General features: G+C 47.0%; 1 protein-coding gene across 3 annotated transcripts in view; it reads right to left on the reverse strand.

Moving 5' to 3' along the window:
- TCERG1L (transcription elongation regulator 1 like) overlaps positions 1–20958 on the reverse strand; it is a 150892-nt gene extending 129934 nt beyond the window's left edge. For 2 of the 3 annotated variants that reach the window (XM_074907980.1, XM_074907978.1), the window contains exons 1-4: positions 20200–20398; positions 17427–17610; positions 15760–15907; positions 15502–15635 (exon numbers count right to left, since the gene is read on the reverse strand). In XM_074907980.1, the coding sequence (XP_074764081.1) occupies positions 15502–15635; positions 15760–15832 (207 nt within the window). In that variant the 5' untranslated portion in view covers positions 15833–15907; positions 17427–17610; positions 20200–20398. Of the gene's footprint in view, positions 1–15501; positions 15636–15759; positions 15908–17426; positions 17611–20199; positions 20399–20723 lie in introns of those variants that run through there. The other variant, XM_074907979.1, reaches the window with a different exon arrangement.
- Between the last annotated feature and the right edge of the window lie 755 nt (positions 20959–21713).

Here is a 21713-nt window from a genome sequence, read left to right on the forward strand (position 1 = left end):
TACAACACCATGAAGACCCAGCAGATGAAGGACAAAAGTACCTGATGTATTGAAGAAGACCCCCACCACATGGAGCTGAGCAGAAGGCCCAGCTGGGCAGCCCTGCAGGAGGCACCCGTGTGCCCTCCGGCCGACGCCAGGACCCCCGGAGACACCCTGCACGGGGGCCCAGGGGCGTTTTGCCACTGGGGCAATGCTGGGGGCCAAATTCTGCCCGCCTGCTCAGCGAGGCACCCCATCCCGGCTGCAGCCCGTAGCCAGAGGCACCTGGGGACAGCAGTAAGCTGAGGAATTGCACAGGGTTTATGTTAAGTCCCACTGAGGTGGGTATCAATCGCCTGTCGCCCTCAGTTCGGCACATGCCAAATTTACGCTGGAGCTGGTCGACATACAGAAGTGCTCTGTGTCAAACCCCCCTGGAATGTCATTTTCAGGAAGGGGAGGGGACACGGAGTGTGGCAGTAACCCCAGAAGGTCACAGGCAGGTTGAACACCTGGAATTATTACCCAGCTCAGGATACCCTACCACATATAACGGTGGAGATCAGTAGAACTGATTGATGTAAAACCAGCTAGCAGTTACAAGTTTGTGTGTGTGTATATATATGGATACACACAAGGTTTTACTGTGAGTGATGGCTTTTCTTTTTGCTTTTTTTTCCCTCCCATTTAGAGGAGCCCCTAATTTGCAGAGCTCCTATTGCAGTCGAACCACCAAAGCGTAGACTTTCCCACCTAAAGGAAACGTGTTTACATCCTTTCTCCATTTGTCACGCACTCCGCTTTATCTTACCCAAAGTTTTTCCAGCTTTTTGAGAAACAACACATGGAATGAATATTTCGAGCTAGGACAGCTGCGAGAGGGGAGAGTCCATGAGGGCAGAGCACGACCAACCACCCTTCCCAGGGCACCTGGGGGAGGCAGGTAAGGTCAGGTCGGGAGGCTTTGCAGCTCCCGGGAGCTTTACCCTTACTCTGCCACTCTTTAGTCAAGGAAGTTTCTTGAGTTGAGTAGTTTTGTTGATATCTTCATTAAGATAAACTCTGCATGTATGCAGGTCTGTCCAAACGAGATTATAGAGATTTTCCGTTGAAATTCTGCTTACCAGCAGCCGCACGCTGCAATATGACTTTGTATTAGAGGACGGATTTAAGATTAAGGTTATAGTTAACCAGGCTTACCTGGACAACTGAAACTAGAACCAGATGACACCCTGACTTGATTGTTTTAAACAAACGAACGCCTTAAAAGAGGCTCCCATAGCTGAGAGCATTCAGCCGCGCCTCAGCGATGCCATTTGTAGTAGAGCCCCAATAAAACAAGAGCTGAAGGGCCTGGAGCCCGAGGGGACCTGCGCAGGGAGTGCTTGCACGGCTGCTCATCCCCAGGAAATGGTCCTTTCTGACACGGAGCTGAAAAATAGGAGAAAAACCCAGGCAACGCTTTCCTTTTCAAGAGCGTAACCGCACAGTTTCTGACAAGTTCAGTGTTTTTTCCAGTGTTACAATTTTCCTTTAACTAGAGAAACATTTCCCCAGGAACATTCTCCCGTCTAAAGCAAACTAAAGATGTCAAGTGAAGCTTAGAATATTTCTTCTGGAGCACAGTAGTTTAATTTCTGACTCATTTTCACGATTTACATTGACTATTCAACAGCTAAAAGATACAGGCCTTGAGTTTACTTTATCATTGCTTCAAATCTATTTGACAATGTTACTTAACATGAGATTCAAGCAAGGAGCTTTTTTGGGGCACTGGAAGAGTTTGGTGAAATAAATTTTTCGATGATAAACGGAATTAAAAACTAGGATGACTCAGTTACTCTCTTGGAAAAGATCTTTGAAACTTCCTCTCTTTTTTAAATCCAGAAGTTTATAAAATTTGTCAGGTAACTTTGAAATGCAAAGTATAGCAGGTTTTATTTCTCCATTTTGGTGAAGTAAAGCATCGTGGAATCAGTTTTTCTTATTTAAATACCACGGGGCAATGTGAGCTGGTGCACTCTGAATGCAAAGTAGGGAAACACTTAGATTAGAACAATTAGTGCAAAAAACATCTGCATCTCTTGTTAACCATAGGGACCACCTAGCAAAAGTGATTTATTTTTTTTACACTGCTAATTGGAACTCATTAAAATAATTTTGCTTCAAAGTAAACATTAAAGACGTTTCTGAGCCTTTTCTTTCCATGTCTACCTAGTTAGATTCCATCTGGTTTAGGCTGTTCTGAACAGCAGTGGTTTGGAGTGAGAGACTGGATTTTTAAAGAAACCATCGCTGCTACCAGCTTAAAGACTCCAGCCGTCCCTAGAGGCAGACCTTGCTGCTCCGAGGTCACTGCTATGACGCCCGGTCCCACCGTGATGTCACATGAGGACCGTTCCATTCCGGGACCACGTGAGCACATTTGTTCAGGAAGAAGAGCTTTGATGTTCATCCAAAGCAGCTACACCTCCAAGATGCTTTTATAATAGGAAGATTATTAATTTGGGGGACAGAAACTAACGGACTGAAATGCCCGAATCATTTAAAAGTTCTTTAGGTTGGAGATGCTTTAAGTATGTTAATTGCAAATGCAAATTTAAGGAGCAAACGGGCAGGAAAGGCCAGCGGGGTGGATTAAGTGGGTAATATATTTTTAGGAAAGCCCTTCCAGGTTATTTCAGTGAAACGCTGGCAGCTCTTCCAGTCCCTGATGATTTCTTACAGGGACTTAAATTAGTCCTCAGCATGGAGAAGTAGATGAAATCAAACGCAGCACTACTCGATGATCACAGTTATAAAGGCCATTAAGGAGGTACCGCTCATGACTATAAAATAAAAACATTAATCCGCTTCCTGCAGAGATGCGAGACAAAGAGGCCCCTTCTCCTCCGTGGCATTGCGGTGTAACACCGTTGTGGTGGTGACTGCCCGGCCCTCCCCGGGCAGCGGGAAGCACAGAGCCCCATGCAGGGAGTGCGGGGTGACGGGGGCGCGGTGCCTTTGCTCGAGGCATCGCCAGCGAGGCCCCCGGCCGAGGGGCCCCCCGGATCCCTGCGGGATGCTCTGCTGGGACGAACAGAGCGGGTTGGTGTGCTCCCCGCGCCACAGCACACGTCAGGGGACGGCTCCCCTGAGGAGTTTTGCCCCGTGGATCCTTCAGAAATCCCAGCGAGGGCTGTGCCGAGGCACAAATATCGCCAGGCAGCGTTGCAGTGAGCAGCTCTCCGTCCCAGTGAGCGCTGGTGCCCCCCGAGCCTGCTGTTCCTCTGCCTCTGAATGTCAGGACAAAATTAGCCCGTGAGGTCTGCTTTGAGAGGCGAGCCAGCAGTACGTATGGCAAATGTGTATTTTTAATCCCTCGAGTACAATGTGCTTTTGGAAATCATACCCATACACTGATTCTGAATCCCATGCCTGAAGGAAAACAGAGCAAGGGAAAGATCAAAGGAAGTATTAAAGTTAAATTCTGCATCCACGGTAAAGCGGTGTGTCCCCGTGCCCTGGAGAATACCCTCAGTGGGGTCACTTAACCCTCTTCATGTCTCCAGAAAGGTTAAAAGAAAAAAGCAGAACATCAAAGCAAAAAATCACAGCTGAACATCAGTATGGCACCGCCTGCGGATTACCCCGTGTTTGTAATAATGACGTCAAAGGCGCTTCCCCAGGAGGTGTCCACGGGACCTGGACCCAACCGACCTCGTCTCAGCGGGTCACCCAAGGTGTGGCCTGGGCCCCCCGCCACCCCCACCCGGAGCAGGTCCCTCCCGGCACGCTCTGCTCCGGCTCTGCCTCCGCTCACCTTGCGAAACGCCTCTCTCCCTGCTTACGGGCACCTCGTTTTCCCACCACGCTCGCAATGAAGATGCACTTTCAGTAATCGTTTCCCATTATTGTCACTAGGATGCAAGCCTGCAATATTCCTCAGATTGCAATCTCGATAATGGTCAAAATATGCCATCCGCAGCTTTCCATCAAAGAGCACAAAGCATTTCTATGTAGCAGCGTTCACAAAAAGTGCTGAAAAGTGACAAAATATTAGTTCTAATTCCTTTCAGAATTACACATTATTACAACGGTATTAGCTGAGGTTTACAATTTTCCTAGTTCCTCTGATTTAGGAAACCAATGTAAAGATTTCTAGACACTGCATATGAATAATTTAGCACTCGCTCAATTCATCTTTGAAAGACTTCCCTGTTTTACCAGCATCAAGCAAATGCCGACACTATCTTGACGCGTCACATCACAAAAGCAAATGAGTAAATTTATGGTTAAAAACCAGATTAACGTCCAATAAATCTCAACATATGGATCGGTGGGCCTCAGAGCTGCGAACCCTGAGTATGTATGAGGTGCAAACTTTTCCTGACTGGCAGGCTGAAAGTCTCTACTACAAGGTGGGGAGGCGGCCTATTGCTGCTGCTCTAGGCTGAGAGTCCAATGGAACCTGCCTAACACTGGGCACTTTAAAAATCATCATGAGTTTAAAGATTTAGAGCCCACGTTTACTTTCTTATGTCTGAAAGCGTTGACATTTCTGAATAAGGATTTTGAAATGAAAGCGTATCTTTCGCAAGAAGGCATATCAAAGGAGGACCTTCAAGGAGAAGCCATAAAGTCAAGAGCAAGATGAGGGTGAATGGAGACATTCACTCCTCGGGAAGCATTTTCAGAGACACTTTCTCATGAGCAGCGAGGTTGGGGAGGGAGCAGGAAGGGAATTCACGGGCACGCAGGCTGGCAGCATTCATTTTGAGCCATGTATGCTGGTCGCAACAGGATCACTGACGTTCAGAGAGGCAAATCTGCGTTGCCAAATCACCTCTTTTGTTCCAGCAAAACTTTTCTGGTGTGATGATTCAACACTTCCCCGTGAAACTCTGTTCACTGGAAGCCTTCAGAGTAGATTTAGTATTATATCGTTAGAGGGCTCAAATGCAGTGGAAGAGGATACGTTTGAAACATCACCTTGGATTTGCACCTGGTTGTTATTGCCTGAACTCAGAGGTAGCCAAGGTTCTCAGAAAATCTGCCTCGGGAGAGGTCTGGGAATGCAGCTGTGTCTGTAAACAAGCAAACCCAGACGCTTCCCCGATGCAGGAAGTGTAACAGTCCTTTAAATTCACCAGTGCGTCCTACCTGTTATTAATTTTACAATAGGAGGAAATGTAGAAGTAAAACCCTTGCTTTAAGATTAATGCTTGTGAGCTCGGTGCAAAGTATTATTTACCCATAAATAAAATTATACTGTAGTCATTGAGTCTACAGTGGCTACACATTACTGCTTTCCCTGCAGCCGAAATGTAATTCTAGAGCAGCACTCCCACAAGGGGGGTGGCTGTCTGCTCCCACCAAATGCTCCCTGGGAAGTAACTAGAGATATTTCACTGAAAGAATTGAGCAGAATTGGTCCTGACTTGTTATTTCCAAGAAAACCACAGAAACTTGGGACGTTTTGGAAGGAGGGATGTCCTGGCCACCCTGCTCCCGGTGCCTCCCAACCTGTCCAGCCCTTGTGCTTTGGCACAGCAAAGCTGATGGGTTGTTCCCCTCTGTGTGTGCCTTCCCCCCCCCCCGTCCCCTCGGTGCTTTGCGTCCTTCATCCTCGCATCTCTCCGTGCTTTGAGATGCCCTGTGGCTCTGCCCCCCGCTTACACGCTTTCGCATTGGGAAACCTGTGCTTCTTTCATGGTGAAGGCATCTTTCACTCTTACCTTCTCACTTTGACGTTCTGCGGGTGGCTCCAGCCTGAGGCAGCTTTTGAACTGGAGGTTCCAAAAAAATCCTGGAGGACCCAGATGCTTTGCCCCGTGAATCTGCATCACTATTTCTCTTCACGTTTACGACTTCTCATGCAGCTGTTCAGCTGTGGCTGTGATGGGTCCTTGAGGTCAAGTCAAGAAGGACACAACACGCTGCTGCCAAGGGGAGAGTTGCCTTGGGGAGCCTGTGCCCAGAGCAGTCCCACGGCAGGGCAGAGGCACGAGCCTACAGGTAAGGGCTGCAGCTCCTCCAAGCAGATTTGAAGCACCAAGCAGCCTGTTAGGGCAGAGGGGAGCAAAGAGCCATCCTTACGCTGCTGGACTCCTCCGTGTCTAGCCAATGTTTTAAGGGCTCTGGGTGGAGAAGAGGTGCCTCGCTGCGGGTGGTGCAGCTTCCCTTTCACATGCTTTTGCCACCTCAGCAGGATCCTCATCCTGTGCATCGTCCCTGGTGTGACCCAGAGCTCCATCACCTCAGCCAAGGAGCCTGAGAGGTTGCCTCCAGCCCTGGTGCAAAGCTGGCGGGCAGCCATGTCCACATGCCCTGCCCAGACCCCCGGCCCCAAAGAGAGAAGCCCCCGTACGTGGGGATGTCTCCAGAGACCAAGCACCACCACTGACCCAACAACCTCTGCTCCAGCTGGAAAACACATTTCTCTGGTGTTGCCATCTTTGCTGTCGATACCCAGCTATACGCTTATTGGGGTTTTATTTTCAAAACTTCAAATTCTGTGAAGACCCCAGGCTCACTTCCACCAGGGAAAGGCATGAGGCAATGATTTGTTTTTATTTTCACGGAAAAAACCTGGGGGTGAGGGGTGAGCCTGTTTTACTCACTGCCACAGACCTACAGTTAAACAGGGAAGAGGCACCTGTGGTCTGGCTTCCCCTGTTAGGAACACTGAAACCATGGGTTCTTTGAATTTAAGCACATATACCTTTATCCTTTGATCTCTTGAAGCCACTTAGCCGAGGCTTTTTATCCCAAACGCTCCCTCTGTAAGGCTGAGCCTTCTCTGTTCAGTTCCATGTTAACGTTCGTGTTTGATTTTAATGGGAGAAGGTGAGGGCTCTGATGTGTCAAAGCACCTTTGGGAGAGGGAAGAGCAGACACGTGGGTAACCTCGGGGTGGCAATATCTCAAGACGCATATCATTTTCTGTGAGCCCCGGTGGCAAATACCTTTCCCGAGAGTCAGCTTGCCCAGGCTCCCTGGCGTCGTACCGGGGTCCCGCTCCCAGGCAGGGTCCAGGCGTCAGTTTGTCCCCTCCCTGCCAGCCCCACGAGGGCTCGGAGCCAAATCTTCCTGCCAGCAACCCCTCAACAAGGAGCAACAGCGCTGCTGGTCCCTCCTGCCCTGAAACATTATTTCAGCCACAGAAGTGGTTAGTGTGAGCCTCGCACAAAAGGAATTTGTCAAGAAAAATGCTCTCGTTTCCCCAGGAATTGGGGGATGTGCTCAGGGGCCTGACACCGTCTCCCTGAGGGAAATATCTGTAATTTTTCCTTTGTACTTAAACTGCTTTAATTGAGTATTTTTGCAAGTCTGAGATTTGTTTTTAAATACAAAGTTGAATACATCTGCAGCTGAGACTATTTGGCTGCCAATGCTTACACAGACTATTGAAGGAAGTTTTTTAAAATAACAGCTTTTTCAGATTTCAACAGTATAAGTAAACATATGCTTTTAACAGTGTTCACCTGCAGTGGCACCTGCTTGCAGCAGATTAAAACTCTCAACCATATATTTGACATAAAATCCAACGCAGCAAAGAGAATTACCCCTCCTGCTGAAACCAAGTGCCATAAAACCGGTTTTAAAGGCACTGGAGAAGAGGTCTGGGGCTGGAAAAGGGAGAGGTGGGAGAAGAGCCGGCAGGTGCTGAAGGAAACGCTGGCAGAGCCACCACCAAGGACTTCTGGAAGAGGATCAGTGACCACATTCGAGGCACGGCTGCGACGCTGCCTCCGCAGGACCCCTACCTATTTTTTTTCAGTAAAGACACATGCGAGATGGAAGAGACGACGAGAGAACCATCTGCCTTATGCTGTGATTTAGTTGTGCAACAACCCAACAACGAGAGAAAAAGTCCTCCCACTGTATTACAATAGTTCAGAGCAGAGACACAGCAACAAGGATAAACAGATACTTGGTAAGAAAAAAAAAAAAAATAGCACATCATTTTCCTTATAATTTTAAAGAGCATCTGCTGAAGTGAAAACATGCCCTTCACAGGAAGCACAGACCTCTCCTTCTTTTTTAACTGAACAAGCATCTGCTTTGACAATGAAGGGACAATAATGGACCAAGAAACCGTAACATTTACTTTTCCTATTTGTTCATTTGAAGAAAGAGAAGAGGTGGATGAGGAATTCTCTTCCCAGCCTGTTTAAAAGCTCTGCTCACCCTCTCGTCTGTTAACGCAGCTATCAGTGATGCTCCTTTCCATTCCGGTGAAGGGAAAGAGGCTCCCGCTTCTTAACAGGTCTGGGAACATTAAGAATATGTATTTTAAGGGAATTTGAAGAAAATGTCTGTATTTACTTCTTTCCTCTGAAAAGTGCAGAGTTTTCAGCCAACTCCTGCTGTGTTTTTGTTGGCTGTAACATTTGGATTTTCATACTGACGGCATCGGAGACTGAAGACATCAACAAACCTCCTCCTTCATTACTTTGTACAAATGCCTTAACGTAACACAAGGCATTTTAAAATCTACTTAGAGGAAAATCCTGAGAAAGCCATTGCTTTGTCATGAATCTCTAATTGTGGGTTTCCTTCCCCTCCAGATGGGAAACAGCAAAGCCCCAGATCTCGAGAACTTCAAGCTTTGCATTACACTTAATCCATTCACCTCTCGGACCTGCTCCTTTTCAAAGAGGCTGAATGCAGCATATTCAAAGATAATATATAAGATTTTTCAAGACTACCACTTCATGGTCAGGAGCTCCCATAATGCATCCTTGCCATCTGGAGTTGTTATTAGTTAGTTAGTAGCAGTGTCACCATAATGATATATTATTCGGTAATGAGAGCCCAGCTGGCTGCACATATTTTGAAGATTCTCTGTAAAATTGCACTGAGAAATTGTACATATAGACAGTAAGGATGGGGGGGGATGGATTCCCTCAGGGGACTGGGCAGCTCATCAGCAGTGAGAGGTGGGAAGATCTCTTTTTGAGTCACGTCTGCTTCAGCATCGAGCCACAAGGGCTGTAGGGCTGGAGCCCAGGGGCCACTCAATGCCCTCTAGTCACTCGCCAGTTCAGTCCGCAAGAGCAGGCTAGAGCCAGTCCAAAGCATCTTCCCACCCCTCTTAAAAAGAAACCTCTCCTGTTGTTCTTCAGAACATCTCTAAACAAATCCGAACTCTCAAAATCTCCCCTTAGAAAAAAATCTGTGACCAGAGAAGATGAATTTTCAAGGTGACAGCCACACACAGCACTCTGAGGTGGGCTCAAACAATGAAGGGGCTGTAAAGGGTGGTCTTGGCCTAAATGGCCTTTCCTCTCTCAGCCAGGTGCCCTGACATTTATCTCCAACTGTTTGCACCAAGTTCCCACATATTGAGATGAAAAATGGACAGCGGTTAGGAGGATGGACAAGAGGAGCTGCTCGGTGCTGCAGCTCTACAGAGAAGAGCCACTTCCTCAAGGCCCTTGTTTTTATCTTCTGCCCAGAAGTTCTGCTTGGCCCATAAGCAAAGCTCCGATCCATGACGTAGGGAGTCAGATTTACCCCCAAACCATGCTGAAACAAATGGTGACTCTGGTTTTAACTTTGCAGCTGCTTTCCCTGTTATTTCCATGATGTTCATGTAGAGAGACCAGTAAATCTACTTTAGCAGTGACTTGCTTTATCCATGAAGTTTGTAAATCACTGAAGGAACAGCCCTGTCCTGCATTATTAAAGACACGTTATTACGCTTTTTTTCTGAGCCGTAGATAAACTCTAGCATGCAGCTACGAGCCATGTGTCTTTTTTTCCCAGTGTAAGAGTTTCTGGTAAGCAAAAAAAAAAGTGGTATTAAAATATCCTCTTGGGAACTATTATCTATTATGAAGATGGAGGAGCAGATAACACAGCCGACCATAAAATGTTTTCTTGACATGACCTTTGGAAGTAACATAAAGTCACTGGTAGGTGACTCCCCCTCTCCTTTGTTGCTTCTCCCTTTAAAGTCACAGAAGAGATTCATGGAGGAGGCTCCAAACCGCAGAGCAACCCCCCAAAGGAATCATTCAGCACTGCAAAGCGCCTTGAGCAGAAATCCTGCGAGCTTATTGATGCAGTATTGCCATAAAATCTAATTTAGCAGAAGTTAGAAGGGGAAAAAAAAAAAAAAAAATCTGTATCTGTTCAAGCACGCTGGTCTTTAGAGTAGGATGAATGGTGGAACGGAGGAACTGAGGGCTGAGGTGCATCAGGAGACTCGCCTGGTATTCGGGGAGCACAAGAGACCCGCCAGGAGTCACCGCTCGGCAGCGCCAGGAGAAGGACTCGCATTAGCCCAGGAGGGACCAGGACCAGCAGCGGCGGGACGCCCCTTGCCCAGGCTGCCTCTATGGAGCCCCGCGATCCAGAACTCACTGCACGGTCTGACCACACGCGTCTGAGCAAGCGCTTCTCTCTGGTTTGCAAACAGCGGCTCACGTTATTGCGACGAGACGAACTGGAGAGCAGAGGAGAAAAAAAAAAAAAAAGTAGTAAAAAAATCTCTGTTTCCACTGCGTGCTTTCAATATCATTTTGTGTAGCACCGTGTTTCCTCTTTGTGCTCATTTCCCCGGCGTGGGTAATACAGCAAAGGGGGGAAAACACTTTTAACTGTCAGCATGTGCTTATAAAACCTCGAAAACTGGCAGCGCGACAAAGGGCCAAGTTTAATGCTTTAAATTATCATTAGCTCCTTTTTAAAGCCTGAAAAGAATGGCAGGCACCCGGCCAACTTTCCCTTGGAAATGGGCTTACTGAGGGCAAGCGTGCCACTGCTGGGGAGGGCGGGGGGGGCTTCTGGCAGCTGCCCCCCCCCAACCCCACACCCCTGCAAAGCAGCGCACCACAGGCTGGGAAGGCTGCGTCACCAGGAGGCACAGCAATAAACTTGCAGCCGGAGGGGAAAAGCACCTACAGTTCCTACATTCCCAATGGCTGCGCAAGCAACGGTTGGTTAGAAAATTTAAAAAATTGTGGTTTTCTCCCTTTGCTGTGTTTAACAGTCTCAGGCGATGGGGTTTGCTCACACTCAGACTCAGGGTGGATGCTGGGATTTTAAGCCCATTGGGCGGCGTACAACCTAAAGCAGTTACTTCATTTATTCTGCGTTACCTTAAGGCTTTAGCACTGTTGGCCCATTTTTTCATCCCATCGCTCATTTGCCAATGACAGCAGACAGAATCATTAAATTTGCAATATGCAAGGATGGCTTCCAGCGGCAGCACTTAGCAGCTCTGTCTTTGCCCATATGCCCAAAGACTTGTTCAAAAACAGAATTTTTGAGTAATTTATGACTGTTCTTACCGTGATACAGATGGCTTATTGATCCGTTTAATCTAAGTACCTGTGGTTTTGCAGAATAAAATACTACACTTTTTTTTGTGCTGCTCATTTATGTACTCTTTTTCTAGAATGAAAATGTCTGCCTATTACCTTAATTGACTGATTTTTTAACAAGTTTCCATCTAGCTAGAACAAAACTAATTTTCAGAAAGCTTGATCCGATTGAACTTTGCTCATCCTCCTCATCTCAGGACATCTACTGCACATGGCCCACTCTTCCCTCTCTCACCTAAGGGTGACCTTGAAGGCCACCCAGAAGCCCATCTCTTATGACATTCAACTATTTGAAGTTCAGGCAATGGAAACCACCAACACTTGCATGAGGTACTTTCTACTCTGCTCCAAGTTGCCAGCCTCGTTATGTCAGAGAATATTTTCTTCTACCACCAGAGCCAGTAGAGATGCTGTTGCTGCTGAAAGAGAGCAAAGTCCAAAGGAGACAGCCATATGTCCTTAAATCTTCACCATTTTTTTTTTTTCTCATTGCAATGAATCAAAGCGAACCCAAACCTTTGCTGTTCGACGAAGGAGTGGCTGGAATGCATTCTCAAAAAAGCTCTTTCTCCGTAATGCAGAGCACAGAATAACCAACCATGAACGGAATCAAACCACATTAGAAACTAAAAGAAGAAATGAAGGCTGTGAGTGCTTTCTTAAGAATAATCTCTCTTTCACCTATAAAGCATCGTGACTGGTGCATCAGGACGGTCAGGCACCGGCAGCCAAAGGAAATCACAAGTTACACGGGAATGTGCTCAGATAAGCAAACTGCTCGAGGTCCTACCCAGAGCCCTTCAGACCTGCCTCAGAGCTTTTGGTCTGTGAGTAACTTTAATGGTTGGACTAGATGATCTTTAAGGTCTTTTCCAACCTGGATGATTCCGTGGCTCTGTCACGTGTGCCGTGGGTACCGCAGAGTAGTCATGGCCTTGGCAGCACTCAAGACCTCTTGGGAGGTCTTCTCGGTGCAGTGTTTATTTCATACCACATCCTTGTGACTTGTCTTCCTTTTCTATCAAGGCTTGTTCTGGCCAGACAATGGCAGGTCGCTCCCCGCAGGTCCCTGCATTCCTTAAATTCTCTAGGACCTGGAAAATATGGGTGCGCAGGATGAGGCCCTGCTGTGGGGTGCCCAGGGAGAGGTGCCTGGCTGCACACTGCGGGGGCACAGGACGGGAGGCGGGTGCCCACGGACACCCTGGGGGCGTTGGGAGCCCCGTGGTGACCCAGGCTTGGGGGTACACCAGCTTTTTTCCTGAAGTCAGAGCCCACAGGCTGTGCTCAGGGTAACAGGCTTCGCAGACAGGAGAGAAGACATTTTCAATCATTTCTTTTAGGAAACAGCAACAACATCACGCTGCTAGCATTAAAAAAGCAGCCAAACCTACCATTTCCCACTCGATGAGAGCATTATTCTGCAGCTGCTATATATAATAAAGAAACTGGTGCTGTTCCTACTTTAATCTAACTTCTCCTGCATCTGCACTTGTTCTGCTTCATTTTTTATATTCCAGTGCATGATTTCTAGCCTTATACAGCTCCCTGGCTAGTTCTTAGACGAGGCTGTGGGAGCACCACTGACCCCCTCGGTCCCTCTTCTGGGTTTGTGAGGAACATGAACCCTCAAGGGCACAGAGAGCTGCACAGGGCCAAAAAGAAAATGGTTTTTACACCCCCTGCCCACCCTTTTGTGGAGCAGCCAGCCTGTCTGGCTTGTGATGTCACCCTTCTTTAGGATCTTAATTTCATCTCTCCAGTGAAACCAGTACATTTCCCGGTTAGTAGCACTGGGCTTTCTGTAGAGCACTCAAGGAAGATCGTTATCAGTAGCTCCCGAGTGGACCAGACTTTCCTTGATTTGCTCCTGATTTATACCAGCATCAGGAAAGAATCACACCTGGAGCCGTTACATCACTAAAAGATAATAAGCATACTTTCAGAAAAGCTTTATCTGCTCTCAGGAGTGATTAACTTTCCTTTAGAATCGTATGTCTCAAAAATAGCAATATTAGCATCATCCTTGGCATCGACTGAAGTGAGAACAAAACCTCATGGAAAGAGAGAAATGCAACAACGGGGAAAGAGCGCTTCTGAGACATATTGCAAATTTTCTTTAGCAAAATCTTGATCAACTCACCTGAGCTGGTACCTGGCAGTTCATTACAGACACACACTTAAACGTTGTTATTTCAGCATCAAGGGCCGAACAAGCCCGCCCCCCAAATAGCTTTTCTGTGTAAGGAACATCATCCACAGTTTCTATGTACAAAGTCAGACTAATTTACTTTTCCTTAATTAATCATCTTCATTTCCTCCCTCTTTAGCCTTATCCAATGAGGTGTAAATTGCAGGGGCAGATGCATTTTCTGGGCTGAATTCCAAACTAAATGTTCTTCAAAAAGTGAGGAGGCACTTAGCATAGCATTTTAGTGTTTCACTGTCATTAGGGACATTAAAATCACCTCATTCTAAAGGCTTCGGTGTCGTTATTTTGCCCATATTCTTTCTAGTCTGATTATGGCAGATTTTGTACCCTGAGAGCAAAGACCTGAGCTCAGCAAAGAACAAACACGTTTCCACCAAAGCGTTAGCGGTTCAAGAAAAGGAACCGAGGTGGCCTGGTCCAGCCCTGGGCTTCTGCTACAAACCTCCTGGAGGTGGTTTACCCTGGGGTCCCTTTATGTCCCAAGCTTCACTACCTCCAGGACGTGCATGAAGGTCCAGTTATTTGTGGATTCCTCAGCAACGAGGAGCACGGTTTGGTGCTCAGATAGACACCAAACTTGATTCTTCTCCAAAATATCACCACTCTCATTTTGAAATCTTTTTTTTTTTTTTTTTTTGGTATCTGCCAGATTATTTCAGTGATTACTGTACTATCAAACCATTCATGAATTACCAGCGTGGTAAGTGAAAGAAAACGCTAGGTAGGGCTTTTCATTTAAATTTCGATAACACACAGTTTGTTTTATTCCTGACATCACAGCAAAAGCTCAGTTTGGATCTTTTCATTCTCCGTGTGCCAGCGTGCTCTCCTGCACCACAGGGATAACTCACAGCGGGGTTTTTTTCATTCCCCGAATGTAAACAAGCCAGAGCCCTTGTTTACAGAACTGAACTATGGGCAAGCACACTCTTAATTTCTGAGGCTACGTTTGCAGCCATGATCTCTGAGCATGCAAATTAGGACTCTGCACATTTTCCCACATCATTACTATGGCAGCATTGAAGCCTACAAACCCCAGGTACAAAAAAACATCGGCACAAGACTGAAAAAGTAGTCCCAAAGGGAGCCTTTCTTGGTGTGTAACAGTTTCATCACAGGTACTGATTTCTAATTAACAAACCCCCCACTGAAGAAAGTTCATATATTTTCATTAATTGCAAAAAACATAGTTACTGTAAAAGGCATAGAGTCAGGAAAACATTTGGAGTCTGAGGATTTAAGAGAGACCCATCTCGCTGGAAACACCGTTATATTCAGCACTACCAAAATCAATACCATATATTTTAATTAAACATGTATTAGTCCACCTATAAAGGACTGGAGCTACCCAGTCAATTATCTGATTGTAAATATAGCTTTTGTTAATATAGTAAAAATAAACCATTTCTTTTCCAACCATAACTCTGATGATGAAACCTGTTACAAGCACAGCTTTTTAGTAGCTACCATACTGTAATTATTCATCAAACTGACAGAATAAAAATCCTTTTTATCCATCTTATATTTCATCTAAAAACATTGAGGCGATTTGCAAGCAACAGCCTCACACACAGTCTCAAGACGTTGCTGATAATATTGGCAATAAATTAAATACTGGCAATTCTGGCTGGAGGTGAAGACAGTGTCTTCTGCTTGTGCTACACAGTTACCCACTCCCCCTGTTTACGCGGGGGGGGGGGGGGGGTGTTAATATTAACTAATTCATCTTTTAAATGTATTCCCCAGCCTTAGGAATTATATGGGCAAGATCCCCAAACTATACAATATTTTAGTTTTACAAAGCTCTCTCTAACAGAGAGGTTTTCTCCCTCTGAATGAGTTTTCAGGGTTACGTGTAACCAGTCCCCAGCGTGATGGGGAGCTGGAGGTTGCCCATGGGTGCAGGACGTCTGCTGACCCACCACGCACGGAAAAAGGGCTATAGCTGCAGGAGGGGGATATCACAGCGGAGGAACGAGGGGTGGTGTTTACCTGCACCTGGCTTGGGTGGCTTGTAACTGAGGAAAATAAATCCTCTGGTGGAGATCTTAGTTCTGTCGTTAGGCAGCAGAGCTGGGCTTTTCCTTTGGGTCGAGTCAGTCGTCTGGCTTTGTCTCCTCGCTCTACTGAAAATCAGCAATGCTATAAAAAATACAGTTGTAATGCACTGCCTGAGAAAGTCTGAGAACAAACGCGCTGATGGCTATGAAAGGGTCACACAGGATCCTCAGGGGCTCCTAACGAGAACACCTTGCTCTGGGTGTGCCACGGCCACACGGCAATGACGGCTCGCTCTTCTGCCTTGCACGGGCCACCAAGGCATAAACCATCTGCTGAGCACGGGAGAGCTGAGCCCGCTTCGGCCAGGAGCAGCTCTCGGTTCCCATCACTCTGGCACCTGAAGGAATGAAGAGCCAAGAGGTTTTGCAGGGAATGGGTGTGAGGGCTGATGCCGTAAGAAAACAGCAAGCTAAGTCGTTCAGCATCTATCGTCTACGGTGTTTATATCACGGGCCTTTAGACTAACTCTCCTGTTATAAAATAATCCGTCTCAGTAATTGTAAAATCCATTAAAAACAAGCAGAAGCTGCCACTTAACACAAATGTTATTTTTATTTACATCATATTATAAAGTCAATTTTCATTTACATTCATTTGAATTTTACTGGTATTGGCTTAGATGGTCTGCAGACAGACAACAAGCATTCTGTGGGTATACGTTGTAATCGCTGTCATTTGTATTCAAGAAAATGTTGATGAACTTTAAACATTTTGCCGTAAGGAGGCTGGAACAGACACTCGGCGAGTGCTCAGGTTTTCTTTGTTTGTGTGTATGATCCACGTTTGGCAGCCTCACCCCCGCTGTGCAAGTACCAGAGAAGCATTATTGGATGGCGTTTTCCTTTTGCTAAAACGGAGTTACGTGTTTTCCCGAAATATCTGCAGGTTTTCTAAGCAGCCTTGTATGACAGCACTTCTGTGATTTACCAGCTTCTAAACAAACTTTTACTATTATTCAACATGTATACAACTGACATTATAGCATATGGGCTTGCTATGAGAATTAATCTGTATTTCCACAAGCTTTATGTGTTTTAAGGGGGATGTGACACCACAACGATGAGTTTTCCTCGCCGTTACTGCGAGGTGGCTACGGTAGCAGTGAATGGGGTTCACTTAAATTGGTGCCAAAAAACTCCTAAAGACACCCTGAGTTACTCCACGTGTATATCACAGAGTAATATAATACAAAACTATTATCAGAAATGCTATAGTAAGGTTTTAATATTCTAGTGGGTATCCAGAAATATTTCTATAAGAACAGTTTGAAATGTCAGTCCTAAAACAAGCACAAAAATTCCATGAGAACACCCAGAAAAGATGTGTGATAACTTGTAGAGCTCTATGTTTCCTAGCAGCTTCTTGTCAGATTACCTGGGCTGGCACTAGTCTAGAGAGTAGGATCTCCTTTAGTTTAATGGCTTTTACAGGCCTAAAGATTTACAAAGTGTCATTTCTTGAATTTATCACTCTGCAGAATTGAATATTTCTTTTCTATAATATAAACTAAGGAAAAATAAATATCATATTTGAACAAAAGCAAAGGGTGCTTTTCTGTTTAAACATTTCTAACCCATTTTCAAATGCAACCGTTTACCTCAGCACAATTCTTCATTTGGCAGAGAAATGAGGTTTTGGAGTCGTGGTGGAAGCGTCCCTGGGCTCGCACCCCACCGGCGTGGTTTGTTCTGTGTGTTGAGGTGGCCGGGTTGGCCTCGGGGTCTCCCCAGCCTGAAATTCTTATTTGGATGGGGAGCCGTGTGGGACACAGGGTGAGGGCATTGCTGCTCAGCACACGGGCCTCGGGAAAAAATGTGTGTGTGTGTGTGCGCGCGCACGTGAGGATGCGCCCATACCTGCAGGGAACATCTGCTCATTAACATCCCTGTAACGGGTCCAGGCTGGCGCAGGAACCTGCCTCTCCTCGGGGAAGCTCTCCAGGGCCCGTCACATCCCGCTGCACCACGGCTGGGCTGGTTTGATGCCGTAACGAGTTCGACTCAAGGATCTGGGGTTTCCACTGCACTTTAATACCCGAGGCTGCAGATAATCATAATAATAATAATCAATATCAAGCGAAAAGCAATGTTCTGGAGAGCTGTGCTTCTGAAAATATTATGAAGCTTGACTCTAAAACTTATCCCCACACAAAATTATGCTGCTGATTTGCAGCTGAGCGCGTAACATCCACACCCTCACGTGTCTAAGGAAACGTTAACATTTCCCTACTACAGATATTACCAGTATCAATCAGTGCAGCCAGAAGTGGGTGGATATAAAATTAAAGCCACCCAGATTCTTGAGCTCAGTCTTTATGAGGCGCATAAAGAAGCCAGGGAAGATTTCTCTCTCCATCACATAACTCAGGCCGCGGATCACGCGCTTCTCTGTGGCCGCGCTTCCAGGGGAAAGGGCGGAGGAGCAGCGGCCGGGTGGGGGCTTTACCTCAGCACTCACACACTCGTGAACGGATTTGCCACCGGCTCTTCTCGATCCCAGGTCTGCAGTTGGTGGAATTTGATGTTTCCAGCCGTAAGCACAGTATATATTATTATAGTTCAATTTTTTAAAACAAACAAATGAGATATAGCTACACACGTCTCGCACCTGAATTCGTCCAGACCTGGCAGGTGCCGGGATGAAAGCGATCGCCCACCTGCTCGGGCTTCGCAGCGGGAGCCGGAGGAGAAGTAAGTGGGCACGGCCGGGGGGATTGGTGGTTTCCAGGCTGCCAGCGCTTCCCACTCGCCTAGCTTCGCCCTGCCGCTGTGGAACGCAAAGCAGCGAGCAGGGAGGAGTCCTCTGCTGCCCCAGCCTGCTGGAAGACCTTTCCCACTCCACCACTTTGAAAGCGGTTTTCACATCGAGTATATTTTCAGAATCCGTGTTTAAGAAGGAGTGTTTCTTAAACCCGCACGCAGATATATTTTATCCTGTCACACATACAGCAAACAGGCAGATACACTGGAGGCGACACCCTTAAAAATCATTTTGAAAGCAGAGTTACGCAGATACTTTCCCAGTTTCAAAAAGCAAGTCTTGGGGTGCTGAGCACGAGGCTCTGGGGAAGAACCCAGGGGTTCGGAGGGACGGGGACCCCCTGACTCCTCTGGAGAGTCAGTCTGAGCCCCGAGGTGCCAGGGCTGCACAGCTCATCCCTGGAGACAGCTTTTCCCAGGTAACCGACCCAGATCAAAACAGCTGAAATACTTCGGAGGGCAAGGAAAGCGAGGGGGGAGATCAGAAACGTAATAGGAACCAAACAGAAAAGGGATTCACCCCTGCCAAAGTAAACCAAGCAAATACAACTATATTTTACATCAGTAAGTAAGAATAAGAGTAGGTGGACAGAGCGCAGAGTCGCAGGCTGCCAGGCATTGTATTTAATCCCTCGTGTGCCCCTCTCCACACCTGGACCCTTTCTTAGTCTGCTAAAGAGCTAATTTTCTGTTGTCACTTTTTGTTTTAGGAAGAGGGTTTGCCTTGCCCCTCGTTCCGTTTGCAATGCCTCGTACATCGGCTTTTCCAGAACTCCGTCGGGCTGAGGACGACTGGGACGACTCTTCTGCCAGCGTTAGTTCCTGGTGACCCCCCACAGTCGCAGCTTCCAGCGCTCCAGGAAGGCACCGGCTGAGCATCCCCCCTCGGCCCCACAGCTGCCCCACCATAGGCCAAAACCGCCTTTCACCCAGCCTCCATTAGAGACATCTGTACCAGACAGCTGCAGGATTTAAACGTAATTACCTCAGCATGCATCATGGTGCGTTTGCTATTAAGGTATTGATTAATTGTATCCAAAGCATACCAAATGGCATTGAAATCTTCAACGGCTTTGCTACCAGCCCAAACCAAAAATAATCTACGACCCCTATCAAATCATCCATACGCCTGTTCTTAGCGTGCATTACAGACTTTAGGCTGTTAGAGTTGTCTTTTTTTAGATAAGTGCTGGTTTAATGTTATTTTGTGATACTGAATTAGAGGTGCTGGAATAAGTTTCATTTTCTGAATTGCAGCAATACTAAGGTATGTGGTTTCTTTGCAAAACATGCACTTCCCGAGGCTTTGATTTCTCCTGGTGCATGCAGAACACGGAGCTGTGCCAGCTGACACCCACAGAGAAAAGTGACACCCACATCTCAAGTCCCGTGGCAACGTGACCACAGAGGTCTCCAGCCCCTCACCCGTGCTCCGTAGGGGCTGTGCCCCCACCACAGGCACAGGCCAGGACGCAATCACAAGATGGGCATCACTGTATCTCCCAGCTATATTCTAAATTTTCCTTTCCCTGAAACCTGAAATTTTTCACTCTGTTCTTGTTGTTTCTGTCACGAGCCCTCTCACGCTTAAGAGGATTTCAGTCCCTGCTCACTCAGGGGTGACGTGCGGCACCGAGAGCTGCGTAAGTCCGTGGTGGTCATTATCCAAGAGCCATCAGGCCCCGCCGTCTCCCACTGCAGAGGGGGGGAAAACAGCGGAAGGAGAAAGGGAAACTACCTCTCACCCGCCCGGGCTTGCTGCTTTTGAGCCCTGAAATCAGTCCCAAGGGAGAATTACAGTTATCCAGTGAGAAACCCTTCCCCGGTCACCTCAGAAGAGAAGTTAAGAGCTACACGGCAATAAAAGTACCTTCAGATTAATGCCCTGTGACCTGCCCCTGCTGCGGTGAGTCCTGCAGCTGAGTGTTCCTGGCCCCGATTTCCCACCGGCGGCTCTTCCGCAGCCTCGTGCCGAAGACTCTTCAAGCCACTCCACTGATCTCAAAAGCTGATTTACAGCAAACCTGTGATAATCTGTCACGGCAAGGCTGCGGTTTGCCAGGGATGAAGGAGCCCCGGCAAAGGGACGATCTCAGCAGCTTGAGGAGAAGGGGTAAGGTGAGACGTGGCTGTGACTCTCCCTGCGAGAACAGCGGCTGGTAACGGCCTGGAGACAAAACATTGAACTTTCGGGGCTTTTCAAAGTATTGTGGCCTTTAAAGTGTTTCTGTGCCTGCACAGAGCAACAGTCCTTTGAAAAAATCTGCTGTCCAGGGAAACTCCTCCAGTGCATTCTGGCAGGAATTACAGCATCTCTGAGATCCCAAACCAGTAACTTAGATACGGTCACTCAATACCAGAGACTTTAAAGGTGCTGTCAGGCGTTTTGCTTACCGGCCCACTGAATGCCATCTTAGTCCATCCCAGTCATTAACCTCTGTCAGTTCTAGGTACCTCTGTCTTAAACCTTCTTAGCGTGAGCTTGCTGAAATTTTTTCCACAAATCCACGACGAACAAAGATTTTGGCTCCATCCTGGGTGGAAGTTGTTGGCAAAACATACTGGGGCATTTCTCTCCTTCCTCTGCTGAGGAACACGCTGTTTCCCTGGGGCAGCAGAGTCCCAGCCGCTTGTCTTCGCTGTTGCTGAAGCTCAGCGTTGTCACCAGTGATCATAATGCGCTTTTATCACCCAGACGTGACCCAGTGCTGCAGCGCGGTGCCAATAACTTCTCCAGGACCCGCTCACCGCCCAGAGGAACAGCCCCCTGTACCTGCTGCAGCACTGCAACATCAGAGACATGAGTCTGCAATGAGAATTCAAATATCATCTTTTCTGGTCTGCTTTATTTCCCCGCCCTCCCCTTTACCATTTGATGTTGCTATTAGAACACCAGAAGGATTCGCTCATTATAAATGCAGGGCCTTGGAGACTGTGATGAATTTCAAACATCTAAAACAAAGTGAATGAGTCCTTCAGAGCTTGTCTTCAAACCAGCACAAAGCCATCAATAATTAAACTGCATTGTGACCTAAATAAATCGTAAGATCATGGTTCATTTAAATACAACTTGTCACATATCAAACTTGTCTGATACTCTACAGGGTCTGAGCACTCAGCCAGACGGAAGCAGTCTTTCAGGTGTAATTAAATCTATCTGTGCCTCGTTAAACAAGAAACATCCTCGAGCAAGCGGCACATGACCGTCACTCGGACCAGTGTGGTTCACACCGTCACTAGGCAGCTGGTAAAACCTGGGGTGGTTTGGCCAGGAGATGAAAAACAAACACTTCTCAGTGAACCTTTTCTGCTTATTAGGAGATGGTCACCCCTGGTGTTTGTTTGGTGCTTTGGTAATAAAAATGATTACCATGATCTCTTTTA

Source organism: Athene noctua, chromosome 5 (assembly GCF_965140245.1).
Source record: "Athene noctua chromosome 5, bAthNoc1.hap1.1, whole genome shotgun sequence".
NCBI classification, from domain to species: Eukaryota; Metazoa; Chordata; class Aves; order Strigiformes; family Strigidae; genus Athene; species Athene noctua.